Source organism: Hemitrygon akajei, chromosome 8 (assembly GCF_048418815.1).
Source record: "Hemitrygon akajei chromosome 8, sHemAka1.3, whole genome shotgun sequence".
NCBI classification, from domain to species: domain Eukaryota; kingdom Metazoa; phylum Chordata; class Chondrichthyes; order Myliobatiformes; family Dasyatidae; genus Hemitrygon; species Hemitrygon akajei.
The window spans coordinates 41,975,764-42,003,616 of NC_133131.1; the positions used below are offsets into that span (position 1 = coordinate 41,975,764).

Sequence of the window (27,853 nt, forward strand, 5' to 3'; positions counted from 1 at the left end):
AATGCATAAGGACTGAGTGGCGAGTTGTATCTGAACAGTTCATTCTCTGACTTAATTGTAACTTTGATCCATATATGGGCCAGACCTGAATTTGCAGGGACAAGGTTAGAATGACTGCTCTTGATGCCAAGATTGTGTTTGATCATGAGGCATCAAGAAGCCACAGTAAACTGAAAGGAATGGGCATCAAGGAGTAAATTTCCAATGGCTGAAGAAATACCAAGCACAAACGAAGTTGGTTATGACTGTCAGAAGTTAATCATCACAGCCCGAGGATGCTGCTGTTTGTGGTCATCAGGCCAGTGCACTGGGCTCAATTACCTTCTGCTCTTCCACCAATGACTTCCCTTCAATCATCGGGTTAGAAATGGAGATGTTCATCGAAGATCATACAACAATGGATTTCATTTTCCAGGGAGTCACGATCTCCAACAAAGTGTCTCTCGACCTCCCTACTTGCCAAGTTGCCTACCATCAATGGGAGTCGTCACTGAACAGAATCTCACCTCGAGCAGCCACATAGGTGCTGTGTCAATAAGAGCAGACAAAAGAGATCAGATATCCTGCCCATCTCTTGACTCCCAAGGTCTTTGCTCGATCTATCAGGCATATTTAGGAAAGTGACGGAATACACTCCACCAGCCTGGACAATCTCCAATATCAGTCACAGAGCTCAGCACTATCGACAAAGAGCTCGCTTAATTAATACCCAACCCACTTCCTAAACCATCCTTCTCTCCCACAGTGACATATTGTGGATGAAAAGTGGACCATCTACAAAATGCACTGCCATTACTTAAGTGGCCAATCCAACCCTCTAAGTCACATGACCTGCTGCTCAGGACTTCAATTATACTTTCAGCTTCTAAAAGTCATTCTGGGTTTGGAATAGACACTCGCCTGAAATATGAATATAACCAACTGGGAGGTGGAGTTGCAAGGCTCTTGGAGGTTAAGGGATAATGACAGAGAGCACCTTGAAAGATCTGAACTAACTTAAGAATTTTAAAAATGAACCATGTAGACCAAGTATCAAAAACCATTTGGCAATAAAGGGGATGACGATGAATGAAAATTGTTGACGTCTGGAATGGCGTGGTAGAGTTTTTGAGGTGGTAGGGTATATAGCAAATATTAACTTCAGAAACCAACTTCAGCAACCAATTTTCAGACCTAAATCTGGATTGTAGATTAAATTTCAAATGCAGCACCGAACAGTATCTTCCTGGAGCTGTGGTCATCAGTTGAAAACCAGAGAATGCTGATTAACATTCATTTTGTGTGTCTGGAGTGTGGGTGCAAAAAAGGTGTGAAAACTATATGCAATTCAAAGGAAGCATTGTAGATACATGGTGACTATAGAGATTTCCTTAGAATTTTAACATATAAAATGCCATGTAATACTGGGTTGAGCAGGCTTCTTCATACAGAGTGTGTCTCATTTTGTTAAATGAATTCTTTTATATCCACTAGCTTCAGTGTCTCTCTGGGGACTTTGTTCATATCACAACAGAGATGCCAATGACGGATCGACCCGATGCAAAGGCACAAGTACCAAGGACGCAATAAAATCATAAAACAAGCGATACTTCACCAAACTTTTTACTCTTTATTCATAGCATGCTGTGGGGGAAGTTACGGTCTGATCTCCCAAAGAGCCAGTCCAGACTGCCCACACCCCGAATCACAATACTTCACAATTTATAACATTGATCATTACAGGAAATATTATAATTATGTGAGTTAATACAGTTTTTAGAATCATTTCGATCACATGCTAAGATACAATTAGCTGTAAAATCATCAATTGGTTAGTTATAATTATTTTCTGCCAAAGTAGCCTGGATACAACATTAGTTCTTCATGCTAACACTTCCCCCTACTCTTGAACATTCTACCCCCTATGCTATCTTACTCATAATTAGCTATGTCATACCTCAAGGTGCTTTGTGTGACCAGACAGTTCCTTATTTGAACCTATATCTAACCTATTAGAGAACAATGTCTGGTACATCACTTGTTGCTGGGTAAGGTTCCCTTATGCCTGTCCAGCAACTAACATAAGGTACCTAGAAGGTAATTGATCATTAGCTAATCATTGTCTTTTAACCTATACCCTTATTTACCTATCCCTTTACTCCATCAGAGGGCGTCACATTCATGACCGGGAGAAAATGGAAAGCCAGCCAGAGAGGCTTCTAGATGGGTTGAGTCCAGGATAACAAACGCTTGGATGAGTCAAGACAAGGATAGATGATGTTACACATACAACATCTTCTCATGGCCTTGGTTATTGCAAATTTGGGATCGTGTGTTCTATTCAATTTAAAGTCAGACATCTAAGATAGAAACAAGCTAGTTCAGGCTGGAACAAGATTCAGAAAAGGGGAGGAAATTGACTGAGAAACTCGAGGACAAATGGTCAAAGTAAGTAATTGCTCTAAAAGTGACAGCAATCTTTGGCATTCACACATGTGCAGTTACTGATTTCAAACCTGAAGCTGCAGTAAGTGATACCCTGAACCTCTCCAAACCAGGCTCGAGAAAGGTGACATAAAAATGGGGGGGGGGGGGGGGGGGGAATCAGTTCTGCTGCCTAATGAAGCTGTGTGCACAGCTGTCTTCGACACTGGAGACAAGGGATGTCCCTTTGCCACAAAACTGCAAAACAGTGTCCAGTAATATAAATATTACCGTATTTTATATTTCCATACAAAATAAGAGAGGCCTTTCATCCCGCTTAATCAATGCAGCTCACTGAGGAATTCCAGTCCTCGCTAATTTTTCTAGTAACTTATATTCTTAATCTACTCAACCCCAGCCCCCACACCTACACACAGGGAAATTAACAATTAACCTAGCAAACCAGACTTTTTTTTTGTGAAGTGGGAAGAAAAGGGAGCACTCATTGGCATAGCATGCAAACTCCAAACAGACAGGTCGAGGCTAGGATTGAAACCCAGTCACTGGAGTAATAAGGCAACAGTTCGACTAACTTTGCCACTGTCCAGAAATACCCCAATTCCATGATATAATAGTACATTTGCCAGTTGCTTTTTTTGCTGTGAATGTGAACTCAACCTTTTGAAAAATTTACTCCTCTCCATCCTAAATCTTGGATCAGTGTCCTGTGGCTCTAAGGTCCTTAACCATTAGAGATTTGTGCTTCTTCTTCCATTGTATTGGTATATGCATACGATTCCAGACCCAAAGACTGCAAGTTCAAGAATTGCCCTAGCAGCTTGTGAAAGTGAACAAGTAAGTAACTCCAATAACTGTCAGATACTTACATCCAAATAATTAATGTACAGAGAAAAATACATGCTCTCTGCCCTTGAAATATTAATCTAAATTGTCGTTGCTGGAACATTTATGAGCATACTGAACCTGAAACACCTTTACACTTTCAATGGAAATGCAATGCATTTTTCAAACAAAGATTAATTGGTTGAGAGAAGAAACTGGGAAAATTCCCAATTATCTCCATACGTCGTGCTCTCCCGTGTTGAGGGGGAAGGGAGGGGGGGAAGATACAGGAGAGCTGTGAAAGGAGACGCAGATAAAGCATAATCTCTAATAACAAATCAAATGAAGAGTTGATCAGCATTTTTTTAAATATTATTGAGATACAACGTGGAATAAGCCCTCCAGGCCTTTCGAGGTGCACCACCCAGCCACTCCCAATTTAACCCCATCCTGTTCACAGGACAATTTACAATGACCAAATAACCGACCAAGCAGAACATCTTTCGACCAGAGCACCCAGAGGAAACCCACGCAGTCATGGGGAGAACATACACACTCCTTACAGGCAGCAGCAGAATTGAACCCAGGTGCCAAATGAAACAAAGTTCCACCAGACAGATGTCCAAACACAGTACATATGGCGCGCACATATAACACAAAGCCTTTGTACTCTTAGTAAATCAACAAATAATAAGGTGCATTTGCAACACAAGTTAAGAAGTAAATAGTGTAACACTACTGGCACTGGATGGTGGCCGGGAGTTCTGTACATCATAACTGAAAAGATATCTAAAAAGTGTCATCTGAAAATTAAAAGCTGTGAGACAGTGCACAGGAAACAACTACTCTATCATGTAATTTAACTTCTGCATGCGAGACAGGAATTAGAACTTGCCCAAGGCCAAAACGCCATGAATGAAAGCACACAATAACCAACCCTAGCATGCAGGAACTGTGCAAGGCTAATCATTCGAAACTGGTCTCAAGGAAAATCTCAAGGAAATAAGCTTGCTATGATGATATTAAGCTGACAATTAAAACCATTTTTTAAATATCCAAAAAAATTTAAAAAGTGATTAAGGCTTCCTCCAAGGCAACCTGATATACCATACCCTAATATGTTACAGATTCTAGTGGACAATGTGAATTGACAAGGCACCCAGTGCAAATTAATTATTTAGAAGACACAGCTGCAGAATAGGAATTTATCAACATGTTTTACTGTTTTTATTTTGGATTCAGAGATACTGTCAGAGCCACTCCCTGTGGAGACTCCGATACAGAAGTTCCTGCAGCTCAGGGCAAACGGAGTAAAACCCTAGGATTTGCCAAAATCAGCTATGGAAAAATCCTGTTTTTAAACAAAAGATTAATATTTAATATATCTAGCAGATTACTGATTAACATTAAAAGTTATTAGAATTCCTCAGAATAAAAAATGAAAGCAGTTCCAAGTACATATCTTTCACCATAAATAACTCTGAGATTCATCTTTTTGTGGGCACACTCAGTAAATCAGAAGAGAATCAATGTAAGACTGCACCCAACAGGGCAGACAAGCAACTGATGTGCAAAAGACAAACTGTGACAAATACTAAAGAAAAAAAATAATAAATAAGCAACAAATATCAAGAACATGATACGCAGAGTCCTTGAAAGTGAGTCCATAGGATGTGGGAACAGTTCAGTGATGGGGCAAATGAAGTTGGGTGAAGTTATCCCCTCCGGTTCAAGAGCCTGATGGTTGAGGGGTAATAACTCTTCCTGAACCTGGTGGTGAGAATTCTGAGGCTCCTATACCACACCTTCCTGATGGCAGCAGTGAGAAGAAAGCCCTGATGATGGATGCTGCTTTCCTGCAACAGCTCTGAGTAGATGTGCTCAATGGAGGGGAGAGCATTACCCATTGTAGGACTGAGCCATACCCACCACCTTTTCCCCCAATCAAGGGCACTGTTGCTTCCACACCAGGCAGTGATGCAGCCAGTCAATATACTCTCCACCACACATGTGTAGAAGTTTGTCTTAGATGTCATGCCAAATCTTCCAAAACTTCTAAAGAAATGGGGGCATTGTTATGCTTTCTTCTTAACTGAGCACGGAGGACAGGTCCTCTGAAATACTAACAGAGGAATTTATTGCTTAACTGATTAATTTACTGAATATATCAATGAAGTGGAATCATTTGTAAGCTTTTGTGGAGAGAAGAAAGGAGAAGTGTGGCTAACAGCAAAGAGGAAAGGATTGCTCCGTCCGACAATGGGAATTTATTGATGCTCCGAAACTACCCAGATGACAAGATGTTCACTAAGATTGTAAATCAGAGGCATGTAAGTTAAACTAAGTTACTATTAGGCTAATGTCACAATTATTCTCAAAACTGATGTCCCACAAGGCTGCATCCTCAACCCCTAATTCCTGTACACTCACAATTTTGTGGCCAGATCTGCTCTTTCTCCATCTACAATTTTGCATGTTACGACTATACTGGGCCATCTCTCAAATAACGATGGGTTGAAGGGCAGGAAGGAGATTGCGACTTAGCGACATAATGTTATTTCAACCACCTTTCCTTCAAGACAAAAGGGATGGTCACTGAATTCAGGGAAGTAGGTGGCTTACATGCTCCGGTTTACATCAGCAGAGCTGAAGTCTGAAAGGGCAAGAGCTCCAAGTTGCAAAGAGTGAAAACCACCAAAAGTCTGCCTTGCTTCAACCGCATAGAAACCACGGCCAAGAAATGCACAATGTCTCAACTTCCGTAGGAGGCTAAATAAATTTGCCATCTTCCCTTTGACCTGCACCAATACTTACAGATGCAAAGAAAGTATTCTATATTCTATTTGGATGCACCACAACTTGTAATAGCAACTGCATTGCCTGTGGCCACAAGAACCTGCAGAGAGTTGTGAACTCAGCTCAGCACTTTGGGAGAAAGCAGCCATTCCTCCACACACTCAGTATACACTTCTTTGGTAAAGCAGCCAGCCGGATCAAAGGACATTCTCTCTTTTCCCTTTTTCCATCAGGTGGAAAATACAAGCCTGAAAGCACGTCACCACCAGGCTCCAGAGGACAGCTTCCATTCTGCTGCTACAAGACCACTGACAACAGGTGTGAAACGATGAAAACCAAAGACTTGCAGATGCTACAAATCCCCAAAAAAGAGAAAGAAATTCTGAGAACTCTTAGTAGGTTATGCACCGTCTGTGGAACTTGACTCAACACTGGAACTAAATTCTACTTTCACAGATACTGTTTTAAACACAATGTTTCTTCCGTTTTCTGATTTTATTTGGCAGACAAATTTAAATTAATGAGGTTTGTGCTCGTGTTTTTTTTAAAAGTAGAAATCACTTGTTATAATGTCACATACACAGAACAAGCTCTTTAACTCTTCATGCCCATGGAGACCGTCAAGTACCCATATGCTCCCACAGGCAACAATTTGGGACCTTGATAATTCCCACATTCACACTGCAAACACGCAAGTGGTAATGATGCCAGAAGTACTGGACGAGAAAACTGAAAGTGAAATCCGTTATGAGCAAGCAAGGCAAAGGGGAAGGAAGGACTTCCACAAAAAGCAGCAGCAGAAGTGAGAGTCAAAAATACGATGACCGCAATGAACACATTTGAACTAATACAATGGAAGGTAGAACAAAAACAAAGCACTATATTTAGCAGGCATGATTTCACCTCAGTATTCAGTCCCGAGACTGAGCCACGTTAATCTAGTCTGAGATATCAGGACATTACTCTCACATGTCTGTATTAGAGACAAAATATTAAGCTAAGGTTCCATCTGTCTTAGATGGAGACAGAAGATTCTATAACGTTACTTCAAAGACAAAAGGCTTTTTTCAAAGTCAAAGTTTTCTATCAGGTTTTCAGGAATATTTAATTCTCAAGCAACATCACTAAAAATCAAATAGCTGGTTAACTGCACATTTCTATGAGCAGAATCTTGCCACATCATTGACATTACAGTAATGGCTATATTCAAGGTTACTTTACTGATTTTAAAGTAGATAAGGTGATAAAGAAGCTGTACAACATGCTTGCCTTCACTGGACAGGGCACTGGCACAAGAAGCAGTAATAAGTTGCACCTACATAAAACACTGGTTAAGTCGCACTTTGGTGTTGTTTGGTGAACAGTTCTGGTCATCCCATTACACAGAGGGTGTAGAGGCTTTGGAAAGGGTACAGAAGAGATTTATCAGGATGTCTACACTGGAGGCAATGAGCTAGAAGGAAAGATTGGATAAACTAAGGTTGCTTTCTCTAGAGTTTTGGAGGCTATGGGGAGACCTGAGAGAAATCTATAAAATTATAAGAAGTATAGATGGGTAGACGATCAATCTTTCTCCTGTGCTAGAAATGCCATGAAAGTTAACAGCACCACAGTACTGATGAGTTACATTAGCTCAAGTTTACCTAATATTAGCCAGTATAAGATCTTGTTCAAAATAGTGAAGACGTGTCAAAAAGGCAAGAGAGGGAAGGTGAAAAATGTTACACTCCTGATTAGGAAGAGTTCAATAAATTTGTATTTCAAATCCTACATATAATCAACACCTGAATTGATATATGTATTTAAAAAATGAGGAATATAACATTAACTGAAATACCATTGTAAAAGCAGAAATGGGAAATGAAAGAAAATGAGTCCCACATGTCCAAATGATTAAAATGTGTAGTGTACTGTGGTGTGTAGTGGAGAGTATATTGACTGGCTGCATCACGGCCTGGTATGGAAACACCAACACTTTCCACTCTTAAGTTACAAGTTTATCCATTTTATTCTCAATTTTAAAAAATCTACATCCAAGATGCCATTTTTTGCTGCATCCCCGAAAATGGGAGGAAAACTTGAAAACAAATGTTATGCACATTATAATGGGTAGTTAAAATGGTCAGCTAAAGTAAACAGTCAGAAATGGTGTCAACAACACACACAAAATGCTGGTAGAACACAGCAGGCTAGGCAGCATCTATAGGGAGAAGCGCTGTTGACGTTTCGGGCCGAGACCCTTCATCAGGACTAACTGAAAGGAAAGATAGTAAGAGATTTGAAAGTAGTGGGGGGAGGGGGAAATGCGAAATGATAGGAGAAGACCAGAGGGGGTGGAATGAAGCTAAGAGCTGGAAAGGTGATTGGTGAAAGTGATACAGAGCTGGAGAAGGGAAAGGATCATGGGACGGGAGGCCTCAGGAGAAAGAAGGGAGGGAGGGAACACCAGAGGGAGATGGAGGACAGGCGAACAACTAAATATGTCAGGGATGGGGTAAGAAGGGGAGGAGGGGCATTAACAGGTTAGACAAGTCAATGTTCATGCCATCAGGTTGGAGGCTACCCAGCCGGTATATAAGGTGTTGTTCCTCCAACCTGAGTTTGGATTCATTTTGACAATAGAGGAGGCCATGGATAGACATATCAGAATGGGAATGGGACGTGGAATTAAAATGTGTGGCCACTGGGAGATCCTGCTTTTTCTGGCGGACCGAGCGTAGGCATTCCGCGAAACAGTCTGCCAGTCTGCGTCGGGTCTCACCAATATATAAAAGGCCACACCAGGAGCACCGGACGCAGTATACCACACCAGCCGACTCACAGGTGAAGTGTCGCCTCACCTGGAAGGACTGTCTGGGGCCCTGAATGGTGGTGAGGGAGGAAGTGTAAGGGCAGGTGTAGCACTTGTTCCGTTTACAAGGATAAGTGCCAGGAGGGAGATCAGTGGGAAGGGATGGGGTGGGGGGGAGACGAGTGGTCAAGGGAGTCGCGTAGGAAGCGATCCCTGCGAAAAGCAGAAAGGGGGGGGAGGGAAAAATGTGTTTGGTAGTGGGATCGCGTTGGAGGTGGCGGAAGTTACGGAGAATTATACGTTGGACCTGGAGGCTGGTGGGGTGGTAGGTAAGGACAAGGGGAACCCTATCCCGAGTGGGGTGGCGGGTGGATGGGGTGAGGGCAGATGTGCGGGAAATGGGAGAGATGTGTTTGAGAGCAGAGTTGATGGTGGACAAAGGGAAGCCCCTTTGTTTAAAAAAGGAAGACATCTCCTCTGTCCTGGAAAGAAAAGCCTCATCCTGAGAGCAGATGCAGCGGAGGCGGAGGAATTGTGAGAAGGGGATAGATAGCCTTTTTGCAAGAGACAGGGTGGGAAGAGGAATAGTCCAGGTAGCTGTGAGAGTCTGTAGGCTTATAGTAGATGTCAAATAGAAATGGTGTCAACAAGCTTTATGTCAAATATATGGCTTTGTTTGAACCATCTGAATTTTATTCCTGAGGATTTTCAGAAGTACAAATTTGACATCAAAATCTACTTGAGCAAAAGCAGATAAACTTTTGCCCCAAAGCAACCAAGCCTCAGCAATCACAAATCACCTTTCCTTCCCCCTCCCCTCTTCATTCCCCACTCTGGCCTCAACTCTTTTCACCAGCCCATCACCTTTTTCTGGGTCCCCTCCTCCTTCCCTTTCACCTCTGGTCCACTCTCCTCTCCTATCAGTTTCCTTCTGCTCCAGCCTTCGACCTTTCCCACCCACCTGGCTTCACCAATCACCTAAAAGCTATCCCTCCCCCTCTCTGCCCCCACCTCTATATTCTGGCATCTTCACCCTTCCTTTTCAGTCCTGAAGAGAGGTCTTGGCCCAAAACATCAACCGTTCACTCATTTCCAGAGCTGCTGCCTGACCTGCTGAAGTCCTCCAGCATTTTGCGTGTGCTGATTTCTTTCCCAAGTTGATAAATGTTTACATAAACTTCATAATGCTGCTTTCCAACAGTGCTTTCCACTGTTTCTCCATGAGCACACTCTAATATATGGTGCACATCAGCACTTCCTGAACCAAGATCAACATTTCACAATACAATATACTCAAGGGATTTCCAAAATGCTCTGAAAACAAAATCACTTACTCAGTAAAGCTCTGCAAATAACTGGTAATAACCCAACCACTATGAATGAATTATCATAATATATTTCAGGAGATTTAGGCTAAGGGTGAGAGACCATTTGAAAGAATGCAAGCAACAGAGAAAATGCTGGAAGAACTCTGCAGGACCAGGCAGTTGACTGGTGAAAGAGATACAGGGCTGGAGAAGGGGGAATCTGACAGGAGGGGGCAGAAGGCCATGGAAGAAAGAAAGAAGGGGAGGAGCACCAGAGGGAGGTGATGAGTAAGCAAGGAGATAAGGTGAGAGAGGGAAAAGGAGATGGGGAATGGTGAAGGAGGGGCCATTACCAGAAGATCAAGACAGGTATATGGAGGAATTTAAGGTGGGGGTTATACGGGAGGCAGGGTTTAAGGGTCGGCACAACATTGTGGGCCAAAGGGCCTGTACTGTACTGTATTGTTCTCTGTTCTATGTTCTAAATCAACGTTCACACCATCAGACAGAACACAAGGTGTTGTTCCTCCAACCTGTGTGGCCATAGACGGGCATATCGGAATGGGACGTGGAATTAAAATGGGTGGCCGCTGAGAGATCCCACTTTTTCTGGACAGCAAAGCGTAAATGCTAGGCAAAGCAGTCTTCCAATCTACATCGGGTCTCACCAATATACAGGAGGCCACACCGGGAGCATCAGACACTGTAGATGACCCCAGCAGACTCACAGGTGAAGTGTCGTCTCACCTGGAAGGACTGCTTGGGGCGCTAAATGGCACATTGAAAAAATGCACCCGGCATTCCGAATAACATAACAAAGCCCCTCACAGTCAAGTCTTTGCTTTACATCTCATTTGAACAGTGACTCTAGAATCTCATCCAAGTGCATGAAATTTTATTTGACCTAACTCTACAATATATAATAATGTTAGAATATTATGCGACAATGGCACTATTAGTGAAGCACAATCACCATACTCGGACAGGAATAAACTGGTCATCACTGACCTGGTGTTTTGCTGTTCCAAGCAAGTCCGTAACAACTGGCCTGAGGTCTGAACTAACAGAGCCCAGAGTGACGAATAAAATTATTTGTCTTGGGTTTTTCTCTTTAAAGAAATAGATCGTTAACACAAAACAGGTGGAGCAAGAACACACTGGATACTCTGGAAAATTCTGTATTTTTCCAAACTGACACATTCCGTGGGAAGTTTTACTTTTAGATTATAAACCTGTCAGACATTATTTGGCTATCTGGTTTTATGGAGCCGGATGATATGTGTATACCAGATTCACCAGTACTGAGAAAAGTAAATCACTACAGTGTTGGCCACAAGGTACAGGGGGTTTCTGCCAAACCAACATCTCCAACCAAGCCTTGTATCCTGTTTATCTGCCTTTCCTTTAACAACCACACAAAAACAGAAGAATGTATGAACAGGCTCTTCTCGGGCTTCCAGCCGGGTACACGTATGATTTTTAATCGATGGTTCGATGACAAACTCTGCCACTGGATGTTTCAAATGCTTTTCTTTTCCCGGTTGTGAGGACAATGATGCTGATACCATCTTCAAAGTGGAGAGGGTTTGATTCCCAGAGATCACATCAGAAAGGCAGAATATATTTACAGACAGAGGGGAATCACTGTCCACATGGTCTCCAGGAACAACTTCTATGTCCTAATTGTGGTTTTGAGAGTTTAGTTTGGAGATGGGAGGTAAGGGGAGGGAGAGAGAAGTGAGGTATAGTAGGATTGTGGGGATAAATCTTCTGAACAATACACAAAGCATGAGGACAGCCCTTTTCCTCCCCACAATTTATCTCACAGGTAGGAGGAAACAAAGCCAGAATCTGAAAACACCTCAAAGAAAAAATCCCTCCCAGAGTGCAGTGTCCTAGAACATCAGCACAGGCAGTATGCAAATCCACAGAGATCTAAATTTTTAAATGGAAAGAATCAGAAGCAACAAACAATACCGCAGCAGATCAGTGCCACTCAACGGGAAGAGAATCGTCCCTGGAAAAAAGTTCTGAACTCACCTCCATGGTAACAGCTAAACATGTGGCAGTAGATTAACTGCAAATCTTGAAACCCCAATGTGAAAGCCTGCTCTCAAACTATTCTTCTGTTATCATTGACCCAAAACTTTACAGAAAACACAGAACACTACTTTTTACCATGTGACTAAATCATAGACTAAGCAACAAACTCAAAATCACAAATGATTGCACTATATCAAATCACATATTAACCATATTATTAAGACAGCGTTCTTTCATTTAAGGCCCATTGCAAGAGTTCAATTTCTTTTACTGTCAAGAAGAAGAAAAATTGATACACGCTTTTGTTTTTAGCCAATTAGACTACTGTAATGTACTGTTTTCAGGACTGCCTAAGATAGAAATAAACTGGCTGTAGCTGGTTCAAAATGCAGCAGCAAGAATCTTAATCAAAAAAAGAAAATCTGACCACATTTCACCAGTTTTGGTATCATTACAGTGGCTACCTGTGTACTTTAGAACCAGTTTTGAAATATTAATTGTATACAAGGCTCTAAATAATCTATCTCCTCCCTATATTTTGGGGTGTCTATCCCCTGACTGCTCTCATGCACCAAAAGTCTGGACTACTCCACTGACTGAGATACACCAAGCTGGTACTGTGGAATGCTTCAAAACACTTCTAAAAACCTACTTTGAAATTTTTTTGTCTACTTACAAGATTATTTAATGCCTGTTGATGTTGATTACACTTACATAATTTGGTATATTTGATTACATTTTATTCTATATGTTTGACTTATGATTTTTAATTTTGTCTTTTAGCTTTACGACCAAATTGATCTACGTGAAGCACTTTGAGCCTGCAGCTTAATGGGTGAAATAAGCTACATAAATAAAGTTGTTATTATTACACTTCTACATATCATGCAAGTTACAGACCTCTGAGTTAGTATCCCTATGCATCATATACACAATTATTTCCAATCAATATTCCTGCTTCTGAGGAATTTACTAACAAATCCAGAAGAAAGGGTTGATCCTGTGGTCTGAGGGACATTGCTGCCATCATAAAGTCAGGAATGGGATGCCCACTGATGGTGTAAAGTACTATTCCATTCTCAACTTCTCAGCAGATGAAGCTGTCCACAACTTCCTTCAACAGGATTCAGATGGCTGATTTGTAAAACTGCAGACAATGAACTTCTCCAAGCACCTACCTTACTCACCATTCAGCAAGACCAGCACTGGCAAATCTTGGAGCCAATAACCCTGAAATCTGATAAACATAAACACTGCGGCAAAAACAACAGGTCATCCAACAATAAAAGACACATTCAATGACCACACAGTTTTGCCATCATCTCCAAACACCAGAATCATAAAGGAATTCCTTTTGATAGTATGACTAATGCTAAACATTCAAGCAGCTCAACACCACCCAGGAGAAAGCACAGCCCCAGTGACCGGCAACCCATCAACTCTAAAAACACCCTCTCCCTCCATCACCTGTGCACTTTGGGTGCAGGGTGCGTCACCTGGAGTTACTCACCCAGGCTGCTTGGTCTGAACTTGCCAAACCCATGGCCTCTAACAGCAAGGAGAATATGGGCAGCAGGCACAAAATGAACGGGTCCTGTATTCTGGAACTCCTACCCCAAAACAGCAGAAGCAATAGGGTGCATCTCACCCACCACTTCAAGGAACACCAACATTTAAAAAAATCATATTACAGCTACCAATCTCAGGAACGTAACTAACATCTCTCAACATCACAACAACACTTTACACATTCAATGACGAAATGAGTACAAGAAATATTTGAGCAATTGCCACAATAATGGTAGAAGGTTGGCGGCCAGTTATTGCTGTTTCGTCGTAACGGATGCTGTAGGTCTGAACACTAAGCCTACTGCTGAACACTATTATGATGAATATCAGGAGGAAACTGAGAAATGCATTAACTGACCACCAAACTTCTACCAGCAGGTCTGTAGAAGGATCATTAATAAAACAGCTTCTGATGAAGAGCACCAGCTGCAGTGTTTTTTCACAATTGCTGTCAATATGATACAGGCGCACTCTCCCAAGACAGCACTTTCCCCATATTCATTTTGAAGTGCTTGGGTCAGAAACAGGCCAACAATGCAAACAATTTTGTTTTATCCCTTCAAAATATGTGATAAGCTGTCTGTTTTATAGGTGAGAGAAGAGTTACGCAGAACATAAGCAGGGATCACAGGTGGGATAGAAGACAGATGTGCTCACATTTTTAATAACTACATAAATGCAAGCATTTTATGGTAACACTATATTAGCCTGCTACATTATCTGTTCTGTATTTAATATTTCAGTAATATTTGAGTATACACATATATACACACACAGAGCATTCTTGTTCATTTAATTAATTCATTATGGGTTATCTATATAAACATGTGAATTGTATTTATCATCATGCCTCACTTAAAGTAAGCTCAAAGTTAGACTCTCATTTCGGACTCCCTTTGAATTAGTTTAACATTTTGAAGTTACAAAACATATCATTTTTCAAATTACCAAGGCTGATTGTTAGATATTATGAAAGGTTTAAGGTTCATTGTTGCATGGACGGAGAATTCAGCAAGCTAAAATATTGGCCAGTTTCAGTTGAAAATCAGAGACATGTGAAACTAATGACTTTTTCCTCAATGTTATTCAAGTTTTTTTTAAATTCTGACATGGAATTGATGTTTATTCAGAAATAAAGTATTCATACAGATCCAAGTTACAAACATTTAGAAGAATAACTGCAGGGCAGATCCTAGATACTAGAATACTACAGCACAGTACAGGCCCCTCAGCCCTTGATGTTGTGCCGACCCCATATATTCCTTTAAAAAAGTACTAAACCCACACTACCCCATAACCCTTATTTTTCTTTCATCCATGTGCCTGTCCAAGAGGCTTTTAAATACCCCTAATGTTTTAGCCACCACCACCATCCCTGGCAAGACATTCCAGGCACCCGCAGCCCTCTGTGTAAAAAAAAAACTTACTCCTGATGTCTCCCCTAAACTTTCCTCCCTTAACTTTGTATAAATGCCCTCTGGTGTTTGCTATTCATGCCCTGGGAAACAGGTACTGGCTATCCACTCTATCTATGCCTCTCATAATCTTGTAGACCTCTATCAAGTCCCCTCTCATCCTTCTATGCTCCAAAGAGAAAAGTCCCAGCTCTGCTAATCTTGCCTCATAAGACTTGTTTTCCAAACCAGGCAACATCCTGGTAAATCTCCTTTGCACCCTCTCCATAGCTTCCACATCCTTCCTATAATGAGGTGACCAGAACTGAACACAATACTCTAAAACAAGAAGAACGCTTCTGAAAGTGCTGGGTCAAATATGCGCCAATGAATAAAAGGAAACTCGTGACGTGCTTCTGTTTTGTTTTCCTTATTTATTCAAGGATCCTTGTTGTTTCAGCCATTAACATACATGTCAACCAATACACTCAAACACCTCTGTAGTTGTACTGTGGAGAGCATTCTGACAGTCTGCAGTCTGTCTGGTATGGAGGGGCTACTGCACAGGACTGAAAGAAGCTGCAGAAGGTTGTAAATCTAGTCAGCTCGATCTTGGGCACTAGGTGTGTCAGAAAGGCAGCGTCCTTTATTAAGGACCTCCAGCACCCAGAGCATGCGTGCCCTTTTCTCACTGTTACCATCAGGTTGGAGATACAGAAGCCTGAAGGCACACACACAGCGATTCAGGAACAGCTTCTTCCCCTCTGCCCTCCGATTCCTAAATGGACATTGAAGCTTTGGACACTACCTCACTTTTTTTAATATACAGTTTTGCTGTTTTTGCACATTTAAAAAATTTATTCAATCTATGTAATTGATTTACTTGTTTATTTATTTATTATGTTTTTTTCTCTCTCTCTGCATGTATTGCATTGAACTGCTTCTAAGTTAACAAATTTCACATCACAAGCCTAGTAGATAGTAAACCTGGTTCTGATTCTGAAAGAAACAAGGCACATTGCAGAAGGTCTCAGTGAGGTAGAGCTGGAATTTCAAAAGGTGCTGAAATCTAAACCAAAGAACTGCCTTGCTGCTGCCACTTGAACAGATATTTCAAAGGCACAATTGATAACTTCATTCATAAAAGTTACACTGGTGCAGTGAAAAGCATTTTCTGAAAAGTTATTATTTATCACTCATAAAAGGAATATTGATTTCAGGGATGCAGGTATCAATGGTACTTTCCCCAAACGCCTCCTCAAGATGAGTGTGGGCAGCCTCATTACATGCACAGAAAGTACAACCATAGGTGGAGTTTTCCAGGGCTTTCACCCTAAAACCATAAACAAATATTCGGAAAGTGTGCATCTTGGGCAGGAACACGCAGGCAGCAGATCTCCCATGCAAATGCTGCCCATGTTCGATCTCGGAGATGAAATAGCTACTGTGTTTGGGCCCCTGTACGTGCTGAAACTGGAGAGGGTTCAAAGGAGGTCACGAAATGATCCCAGGATTAAACGGGTTGTCACATGAAGAGCTTTTGATGGCTCTGAGCCTGTATTCACCAGAATTCAGAAGAATGAGGGGTGACTTGCTTGAAAGCTATTGAACAGTGGAAGGCCTTGATAGAGTGGAGGTGGAGAGGACGTGAGTGGAGGTGGAGAGAGTGCTTCCTGTAGTGGGAGAGTCTAAGATCAGAGGACACAGCCTCAGAATAGAGGGGCTTCTTTTTAGAATGGAGATGAGGAGGAATTTATTTAGCCAGAGCGGGGTGAATCTGTGGAATTCATTGCCACAGGCAGCTAAGGCCAAGTCGTTATGTATTTTTAGGCAGAAAGTGATAGATTCTTGATTTGTCAGGGCATGAAGGGATACGGGGAGAAGGCAAGAGTTTGGGGCTGAAAGGAAAAATGGATCAACCATGATGAAATGATGGAGCAGACTTGATGGGCCAAATGGCCTAATTCTGTTCCTAAGTCTTATGGTCTTGTTACATTTGGAAGATGCTAGTGAAACATCGACTGGTTGAAATAATGTTTACACTGAAATAATGTTTAGTGGAAGGCAACACAAGTGAGAAATTTAAACTTCAGAAGATTTGGTGCAAGTTAGGATATGGACAACAACAAAAATAGAATTGGAAATCTGAAACAATCCCTTCGATTCTCAGTACTAAGGCTGGAAGATTTTAACATGCCTAGTCAGGAGATGTCTCAAATTTCTGGTAATGTTCCCCCCCCCCCCTTCTCTTTTTTCATTTCCCTTTCTGGTAACCTTTTCACCCTCTTTCTCTTCTCCTCACCGCCCTCTGCTTCCCCTCCTCCTTTCCTTTGTGCCTTGGTCCATTATCCTCTATTAGATTTCTTCTTCAGTCCTTTACCTCTTCCATCCATCCCCTGCCAGCTTCCTACTTCACTCCCATACTCCCTCACCTGTGCTTCCCTAATACCTGCCGACTTGTACTCCTTCCCCTTCTGGTTTCTGCCACCTCCTTTCTAGTCCTGATAAAGGGCCCTGGTCCAAAACATGTTTAATCCACTACATAGATGCTGCCCAATTGCTGAGTTCCTCCAGGATTTTATATGTGTGTTGAAGATTTTCAACATTCACAGAATCTCTTGTGTTTACGGTTAGGAGATGATGTGCCATTCCTTAAGAGTACATTGAAACATTTTAAGAGGCAATTGACCCAAAACAAGTTCAGTTTCTCTTTCCATATCATGCTTGACCTGCTAGCTCCAAAATTTCATATTTCATTTTATCCATCCTGAGGAGCTAATTCAAAAGTTGTATGAACTACATTCTACATTACATAATGTCTAATCCCTAGCTTAAGCACAACGAAACAAATCTGGAATTTAGAATTGAGATCAAATGTTAAATGGGTCTCTGCTGGGCCGAAGGGTCTCAAATGACACTGAAGTCTTGCACTGCTGTTTTTCATCAACAGGAGGCACTATTCCCAAAAGTCACCGGTCATCCCTTCTGGTAGAATTACAATCTGAAGGTAATAAATGCTAATGGATTTTCATAACTTGCTCAAGGACCTCACAAACTATGGATTTTGTTTTTAGAACAGAAATTACAGCCAAAAGAATAAATAAACATGTAATTAAAGTTACGGCCAGAAAAACAGAGATACTCCTCTGAAATTTCCAATGGACCATCAGCGATTGTGTCTTAAAGTAGAATTGAAGATGAGATCTTAAAAAAAACAGACCACATCTACTTGATCAGACAATTGTTGAAGATTCTGTGACATTTGGAGAACTGCGTGCGCCAAACATTCATAACTCCATTGCCATGACTAAAATGCAAGAGGACTAGCACTTTGTGAAGTTAAAACATTATCAGAGATAACAGTTTCATTTCATAACCATAAAGGGTAATTTGGTCATCTATATGAAGTATTGTGGGGAAACGTTTCAGAGAAAAGTGATGAAATATCAGATGAACTTAAAATTCGTTACTCAACACTGCTCAATGATGTTGGTCAAGGCTTAACATAGATACAGATAATACAAGTGAACTATCAAGTGAATAGCAGACACAGCCCAGCATTGTGGAAAACACTTTCTCCTCAAAACTATAAAGACACCATCGCTCCCTCCCTCTGAAACAGCACAAGATTTGATCAACTGCACCTGACTTTTACAGTGTGCTCTGAATCCTAATGATCAAAAGCACACACTTGGTTTTCAACTATCCAGGCAACATTCTTCATCCTTCAGTCATTCATAGAAAAACACTCGCATTCCGTAAAGTTTATACTTCACGGAATGAGCCGCAGATGCACACAAGTTATATGAACTGAGTGAGCGGGTACTCTCGCCCTTCCTGAGTAAAGTCACATTGGAATTTGAAAAACATCCGTTGTTTCAGAGCTCTGAAATACAACAGGCTTTTAACAGAGAGGAAAAAAAACAGGTCCTGCTGAAAGAAATTCCCAGATAATTTCTTGTTCAAATATTGAGGCGGCAGCAGCATTTGCATTCAGGAGGTGTAATTGTGGCAGATGCAGGGGGAGGGAGGGTCATGAGGAAACACTCTACACAATATAGCAGACTCCGCAGCCAAACTCATGTTAAATAAGGCTCTCCCCGGCTGCCAGCAGCAGCTCACTGATACACTAGGTTATTCAGTAATCGAAGCCAGTGAACATTATGCAACCAAATACAAACACCATTGCATGCCATACTGTGAAGTGACTGCTTTCACTCGCTGATAAACCTAGTAAAGCTCTCATTGATGTTGCTACATCCGTCCAGTCAACATTTTCACACTTGGGACCTTTCTCACGAAAGGCAGAAGGCTTTATTCTAAACGCCTTGTACCAAGATAGATATTTATATCAGGCATATTTTACACACGCTGCTTCCTCGGTCACTCAGCCTTATCAACCAAACTAGCAGTGCGAACAAAACGTGCAACATTCGACAATGGAGTGCCGTTCTCTGCAGCTGCCCTTTTAATATCGTTATCAAGAATAGCAGGGGGAAACAGTCAGCACCAAATAACAAAACGCTTCAAATTATGAAGGCATTCTCCAAGTATTTAATGTTTCTCAACAGATTCTTGGGTGGAGGAGAGGGGGAAGGGAATCTCGATTTCTGATCTTTTCCCACTCCCACCAGTTACACAAACTTACCGTTTTTCCAATATCCATTGTGGAAGTCTGTATTTATGTCTTGCTTCTTCCACACGTTCAACAATCCAACAGAAAGGAATGGGGAGAGAGGGAGACAGAGAGAGAGAGAGAGAGAGAGAGAGAGAGAGAGAGAGAGAAAGGGGGGAGAAAGAGAGAAAAAAGAGAGAGAAAAAGAGAGAGAGAGAGAAAGACAGCGAAAGCGGAGTTATATCCAGTAGATACTACACTATGGTCCTCACACACTCTTTCATCGAAAGCTTGGATGGCCTTTCACTTAACCCGTGCCTGGAAAGAACATGACCTGCCCTTTCCGATTGTCCAATTGAATGGGAAATTGTTTTTCTTTCCTCTTCCCCTTGCAGCAGCAGAAATTGAGCCCTCGCTTTTCCCTTTATGCAAAGTCTGGAAGTCGTTACGATCGGGACTGAAAGGCTGGTCGCAAAGATGCCATCTCCAGCTGAGAGCTTCCGGACAAGGGGAGGAGGAAAGCAGTTGGGGAGGGCTAATGGAGGAGGGGGGTGGAGGGAGAGCGGTGCCTCGTAGGGGGATGCGGGTGGTTGGGGGGGAGGAGGAATTTGACAGCTGACATCCTCATTCACAGGAAACATTGCCTCTGATGATTGTATTTTTTTATATATACACGTCACTCTACCAATTAGAAGCTCCCGGGATTCTGCAAAAGGAGAATCTACTGTGGCCACATCTCTCTCTCCCTCTCACACATACGTAAACACATACACACACAATAACATCTGAATAAGCAACACCAATTTCTTTCAAATACAAATACAATTGTGACTGGAAGGAGGAGGAAGCAGGAAGCAGCATTCAACATTCTGTCAGCCAGAGCAACAAAACTCAGGAAATTAACCCTGACAAAAGATTTCACTTGTTAACGGAGAGCTATAATCCTGTCACCCAACCCCCAAAGGAAAAATCTAGAGATCACTGATCAGAACACGATTAACCAGTTAACCACTGGCTTCAATACTGAAAAAAAAATTGACAGATATGTACGCTGGGTATGATTTATTCAATTTCAAAGAGCTCTTTAAGAAACAAAGCTCCTCACACGAGTCCTACCAGCAAACACTATCAGCCCCAATTGGTACAAGCAATGATATGCTATTGGATACAATGGAAGTCGCAACATTCAAGGAAGCCATTCCATTTATACAGTCACTGATGCACATCTCTTAGATAATCTCTTCTTCAATATTCTTCATATCACCCATTATTCCTCTCGAGTTGGGGTTAATGCAATCTCACTGGACACTTGTTGCGACATTCCTTTTTCGAATAATGCTAAGGTTATTCGGATATATCCCTGCAGCAATTCTGCGCTCTTGTCATTACTCAACATCAAGGGGAAACTAATCTTTTACCATCAACTCACCCAATTTACAGATGTTGAACAATTTTAATCTCCTCCTTTTGTACAGGTTTCCAGCTGTAATTATGCTCTCTGATGCTCAACGCACTCTTTTTGCCAATTGTTGCAGAATTTCTCCCCAAAAGTCAAATGTGATTTCTAGGGTGTTAAAATAAGTCCCTATTTGCCCTCGTGGAAGAGTGTAAAAATCTAACAGCCTTTTCTTGAAATTCTGGGAGTTAGCCCTCAGTTTTTGGCTAAGAATTGTTCCTCAACCAATATCAGTGACACAGTTTGATTAACATTTTTTCAATTATTTTTTAATTGATTGAGAAAGTGTGGAACAGGCCACCCAGCAATCCCCAATTTAACCCCAGCCGAATCGTGGGACAATTTACATTGGCCAGTTAACCTACTAACCTGTACATTTTTGGACTGTGGGAGGAAACCAGAGCACCCAGAGGAAACCCATGCGATCACAGGGAGAACGTACAAACTCCTTACGAGCAGTAGCAGGAACCGCAACGCTATCTTCAGGAACTGCTGCTTGCAAATTGGAATCCACACTTCCTATCAAAATGGACGGCAACTACATCTCAATAGTATTTCTTTTGTTGTAAAATAGTTTGTAATGCAGAAATTTCAAATCAACCTTTACCAAGAGAGAGATACTATAGCACCCCACCCCCAGCATTACAAGAAAGTTGCATCCACAGAAATAGTCCACACCATGATTTCTCATAAGGGGAAGCCACATCATATCTGTGCTCTTCTTTCCCCCGCAAGTTCCCTGAGTTCCTTAGTTCAGGCTTTGGGGCTGGGGATCTGTAAATTTTGTAAGAGTGAATATCTGTAAACACAGTAAACTTATGAGAGAGTCACAAAGGAAAAGGTTATCAAGTGGGCTAAAAATTTGAGATTATAATACGCTGGTACCTCACTAAGCACTCTGAATGTGTTTCCTGGAACTGAAATCACTAATTGAATCAGGTCTAAAAGGGGTCATGACATACTGAGTTCTCAGTAAGTGAGCATCAATGGCATGAAGCTCTCATAATGGCTAAGCCAAAGCAAAAAAATTTGACCACACTCTGCAAGCTGGTTACTGGTACAATTTTGATTCCTGGTATTTTATTTCAACATAATTCCTTCTCCCCATGCACCGGGAGTACCCTTAAGGAGGTGCACTTGAAGGAACAGTGCAGAGCAGGGTACCGGGACACTGGAAAAGCTCCCACTTTAAATTACACCCAGCCTGTTGGAAATCAACCCGAAGGCTGTTGAGGAAAGCAAGAGTTGGAAAAGAGGAGAAACCTGAGGTTCAGGGTGGTGCTCAGTCTGAAGAGATCATTGGGTATATGTACATCAATTGCTCAAAGTTGCAGGGCAATTTTAAAAGATAGTTTAAAAAAAGTAACAAGATACTGGGATCTATAAACGTACAGCACACAACAGGCCCTTCAGTTCAGAATGTTGAGCCCAGCTCATGAATTAATTAAATGCCTTCAAATCCCTTCTGTCTACACAATGTCCATATCCCTCCATTCTCCGCACAATCATGTGTCTGAGGTTTTTTTTTAAATGCCTCTTGAATTTGTCTGCACCATTACCTCAGACAGGATGAAGAGGTCAATACTCCCCAATGCCATTAGGCTTTACAATTCTACCGCCAGGACTTAAGAACTTTTTAAAAGCTATTATTAATGCTTTTTGAGATAGTGATTTAGATGCATATCATATTTTTTACTGAGTTAAGTATTGTATGTAATTAGTTTTGCTACAACAAGTGTATGGGACATTGGAAAAAAAGTTGAATTTCCCCATGGGGATGAATAAAGTATCTATCTACCGTAGATTCCGGACTACAGAGCGCACCTGATTAAAAGCCGCTGGCTCTAATTTTAGAAATAAAATCAATTTTTTACTTGTACAGGCCGCACCGGATTTTAGGCCGCACCGGATTTTCGGCCGCAGGTGTCCCACGTTGTAATATGAGATATTTACACAGAAAGATATTACACGTGAGGATTTTTTAACTTTTAATTAAATCCATATGGTAACAAACAAATATATATTGCAAATGCTTTTTTTCGAACCGTGCCTGTAATATGGCTACTTTTAAATATACATACGTATCGGTAACACAAATTACGTTGCATATACTTTTTTACTGAACAGCACGAACAACATTCCAATATCTCCTAGCGACTGGTAAAAATATATATACTGCAGCCTACCAGGAAAAGTTATTGATCGCCTTTAACTTAAAAGCAGCGTTTTCGCTCGGGTCTGATGTGCTCGGGTCTGATGAGCTCGCGTAACGCGATCGGGTCTAATCGGGTCTAATGTGCTCGGGTCTGATGAGCTCGCGTAACGCGATCGGGTCTGATGTGCTCGCGTAATGCCCCCACCTTCCCGTTTATCGCAAACCGGTATCCCACAAGACGCGGCAAAACCGGGTGTGACGTCATAGCATCCCGGGATGTAGTACAGAAAACAAATATAGTTAAAACACTTCTAACTTTAACTAACAAATGAATTACTAAGCGAAAATATTATAAACTAAGTAACTGCCATAAAGGCAGCACAATGCTTTTCTTCGAGTGTTTTCCATGTTGATGAGGGTGAGTACAAATGACTGATTTACAATAATTTAATTGTGAAAGTGCGCTTGATTTATCGTACAATTTCATTGGACCTCTGTGAACTACTCATCAATTTTATTGGTCTACTGTTACGAGGCAAAATGTTTACGAGGCGGCATGAAAAAAAAACATGTATTAGCCGCTCTGGATTAAAGGCCGCAGAGTTCAAAGCTGTTCAAAATGTGGGAAAAAAGTAGCGGCTTATAATCCGGAATCTACGGTATCTATCTATCTATCTACCCCTGACAACACATGCCAGACACCCACCATTCTGTGTAAAGAAAAATTTGCCTCACACACCTCTTTTGAATTTATCCCCTCTCACCTTAAACACATGCCTCTAGTATCAGACATCTGACCCCGGGGGAAAAATTACAGCTGTCTATTCTATTCCACCTATGCCTCGCATAATCCTATAAACTTGTATCAGGTCTGCTCCTCAACATCTGCCATTCCAGAGAAAACGACCTACCGAATGTTAAAAGGACTAGTTGGGATGGATATGGACAGGATGCTTCCTATAGTGGGGGTATCCAGAACTAGAGGGCACAGCCTCAACATTGGGGAGGGGGGTTGTGACCTTTTAGAACAGCAGGAATTTGTTTAGCCAGAGAGTAGTGAATCTGTGGAATGTTCTGCCACAGACTGCAGTGGAGGCTGAATCCGTGGATATATTTAAAGCTGAAGTTGATATATTCCTGATTGGTCGGGGCATCAAGGGATTTGACGAGAAGCCAGGTATATGGAGTTGTGTGGGATCCAGGATCAGTGTTGATGGAATGGTGGAACAGACTCAATGGGCTGAATGGCCTAATTCTGCTCCCATGTCTTATGGACTTGTCCAACCTTATGCCTTCTAATCCAGGCAGCATCCTAGCAAACCTCTTCTACACCCTCTCCAAAGCCCCCACATCCTTCCTACTTGGGGTGACAATTTAAAGTAGTACTCCAGATGTGGCCCAACTAAAATTTTATAAAGCTACAACATAAATTCATGACTTTTGAACTCAATTCCTTGACTAATAAAGCCAAGCACACTAGAAGGCTTCTTAACCACCCATCAACCAATGTAGTCATTTTCAGGGAGCTATGAACTTGGAACACCAAGATCATTCTGTCCATTATCGTTCTGTCCATTAACACTTTTAAGGCCCTGGCCATTATCAGGGTACCATCCTTTCACATATGACTCCCAAAGTGCAACAGCTTACGTTTAGCCACATTAAACACCATCTGTCATTTCCCCACCCACATCTGCAACTGATGTGGAACAGAATACCACAGCACAGTACAGACCCTTCAGCCCATGATGTTGTGTCTTTCTTTCAATCTAACCCTCCATTTCAACATCACCATCATCCAATCATCCATCTGCCTATCCAAAAGCTTTGTAGAAAACCACTTTTTTAAAATAATACTTTTTAACTGTTACGAAGGATGAACAACTCTGATGGGCAGAAGGGTGAAGAGTCGCCCATGCCCCCCCTTTTTGGAGAATCGCAAATCGCTACTATTTCGATGCTGCTAACAAGGAAGTAAGAGAGACAAAAGGAAATCTGCCAGGGCAGTTGTTATTGATAACAGCTCATGAAAGTTAATGAGAGAGACACAGCTAAGAGGCACGCAAGGTGGAACGTCTCCTACTGACAAAAGGAGGAGATTTACTGCTATTGTCTTTTGGAGAAGGATTGTTTACTTGGTATTGTTCTATTCATTGAAATCCCTCAGGGGACAGCCAAAGTGGGCTGGTTTGATGGGTTAAGTCATTCAAACCTGATTGACACCCGAGACCCCATGAGTGGGGATAAAATTGAGGTCTGGGGTGACACCCCTCGGACGCACCAGGAGAAACGCTAGTGAGCAGCAGAAACCCACGAGACAGTGTGGGACATCGGAGACCGAACGAAGGGTCGGTAAATTTTAACTCACAGTGTTTATAGCGAGACCGGTGAGGGGCTTGTGTATGTGTCCACCCTTGCCTGGGTGACGAGTCCACCACGGAAGAACGGTCTAGCTAAAGGACGGAAGGGTCACACTTCAATGGCCGCAACAACGACACATCGATGGATCGAAATCGTAAAGAAAGGTTGGCAAAGACCATAGCTGTTACTGTTTGCGTGCTCTCTTTCTCTCGTCTCTCTCTCTCTCCAAAAATTGCAACACATCGACCGACAACTACCGCAGCCTGCATGAACTGAACTGAACTTTATATTTCCATCTGACAATTCATTATCCCCTAGACAACGATAGAGCTTGTTTCATTAGTGGTTATTATTATACCCGCATCTTTAGGTTTAGTATTGCTAACGTATATTATCTGTATATTTGCATTGATATTGTTTTGTATATTTTTACAAATAAATACTGTTGAAAATAGCATCACCAGACTCCAACGGACACTTCTATCTTTGCTGGTAAGACACCCAGTTACGGGGTACGTAACATAACAAACATGTATTTTTCAGATTCATTGGCAGAAAGTGGTATTGCAACTAAACTAACGGTTTATCATCTTTCTCACTTTTCATTGACCAAGTATTAACACATTATCCACATGATGCAACTGTTTTAGTGATTAATTAATTAATAGGCTACATTATTACCTAAGGAATTTTGTTTATCTCATCTATAAAGTGAATGATTTTTCAAAGCGCCATCTTGTATTCTTTTTTATTACCACCACTAGCATTAATTCCCCTCTTAGCATCATTTCTCAGACCTTTATTTAGTTTACTTCATATTTGTATGTTTGTTTGTACAAACAAAAATAAACTTAAATCTTGGAATGAAGACTGCTCGCCATTCCTGACTCCTGGAAGAACCCCAAGGATCAGAAATTAAACTGAGATCCAACAGTTTCTCAGATGTCCCTAACACATCTGCCCCTACCACCGTCCCTGGCAGGGTGTCTAATGAACCCACCACACTGAAGGAAAAAAACAGACCTCTGATATACCCCCCTGTACTTTCCTCCAGTCACCTTAAAATGATGCCCAAGTTAATGGCCATCATCACGCCGGGATGAACTCTCTGTCTATCCAATCCATCTGTGTCTCAGCTGGTATGGCATGGTATGGGCGGCACAACAGTGTAGTAGCTAGCGTAATGCCGTATAGCGCCAGTGAGCAGTGTTCACTTTCCGCCACGGTCTGTAAGGAGATTGTACGTTCTTTCCGTGAACACATGGGTTTTCTTCAGGCGTTCCAGTTTCCACCCACATTCCAAAGATGCACAGGTTAAGTTAGCTCTGGACATGATAAGGCATTTGATAAGGTCCCACATAGGAGATTGGTGGGTAAAATCAAAGCTCAGGGCATCGGGGGGAAGACATTGACAAGGATAGAAAACTGGTTGGCAGATAGAAAGCAAAGGGTAGCGGTGAATGGGTGTTTCTCGGAATGACAGGTGGTGACTAGTGGGGTGCCACAGGGCTCGGTATTGGGACCACAGCTGTTTACGATTTACGTCAACGATTTAGATGAAGGCATTGCGAATAACATCAACATATTTGCTGATGATACTAAGCTGGGTGGCAGTGTGACATATGATGAGGATGTTAGGAGAATTCAGGGTGACTTGGGTAGGCTGGGTGAGTGGGCAGATACTTGGCAGATGACGTTTAATGTGAATAAGTGTGAGGTTATCCACTTTGGGTGTAAGAACAGGAAGGCAGATTATTATCTGAACGGTGTAGAGTTAGGTAAGGGAGAAATACAAAGAGATCTCAGAGTCCTTGTTCATCAGTCACTGAAGGTGAATGAGCAAGTGCAGCAGGCAGTGAAGAAGGTTAATGGAATGTTGGCCTTTATTACAAAGGGAATTGAGTACATGAGCAAGGAAATCCTCTTGCATTTGTACAGAGCCCTGGTGAGACCACACCTGGAGTATTGTGTACAGTTTTGGTCTCCAGGGTTAAGGAAGGACATCCTGGCTGTTGAGGAAGTGCAGCGTAGATTCACGAGGTTAATTCCTGGGATGTCTGGACTGTCTTACGCAGAGAGGTTAGAGAGACTGGGCTTGTACACGCTGGAATTAAGGAGAT

At 41.8% G+C, this 27,853-nt stretch overlaps 1 protein-coding gene across 2 annotated transcripts in view; it reads right to left on the minus strand.

The window, feature by feature from the left end:
* Positions 1 to 27,853, minus strand: part of hip1 (huntingtin interacting protein 1) — a 344,258-nt gene that overhangs the window by 219,852 nt on the left and 96,553 nt on the right. Inside the window, exon 1 of one of the 2 annotated variants that reach the window (XM_073053677.1) lies at positions 19,795 to 19,928. The exons of the other annotated variant lie outside the window; for it this stretch is intronic. Coding sequence (XP_072909778.1) covers positions 19,795 to 19,812 — 18 coding nt within the window. The 5' untranslated portion in view covers positions 19,813 to 19,928. Of the gene's footprint in view, positions 1 to 19,794; positions 19,929 to 27,853 lie in introns of those variants that run through there. 2 annotated transcript variants of the gene reach the window in all.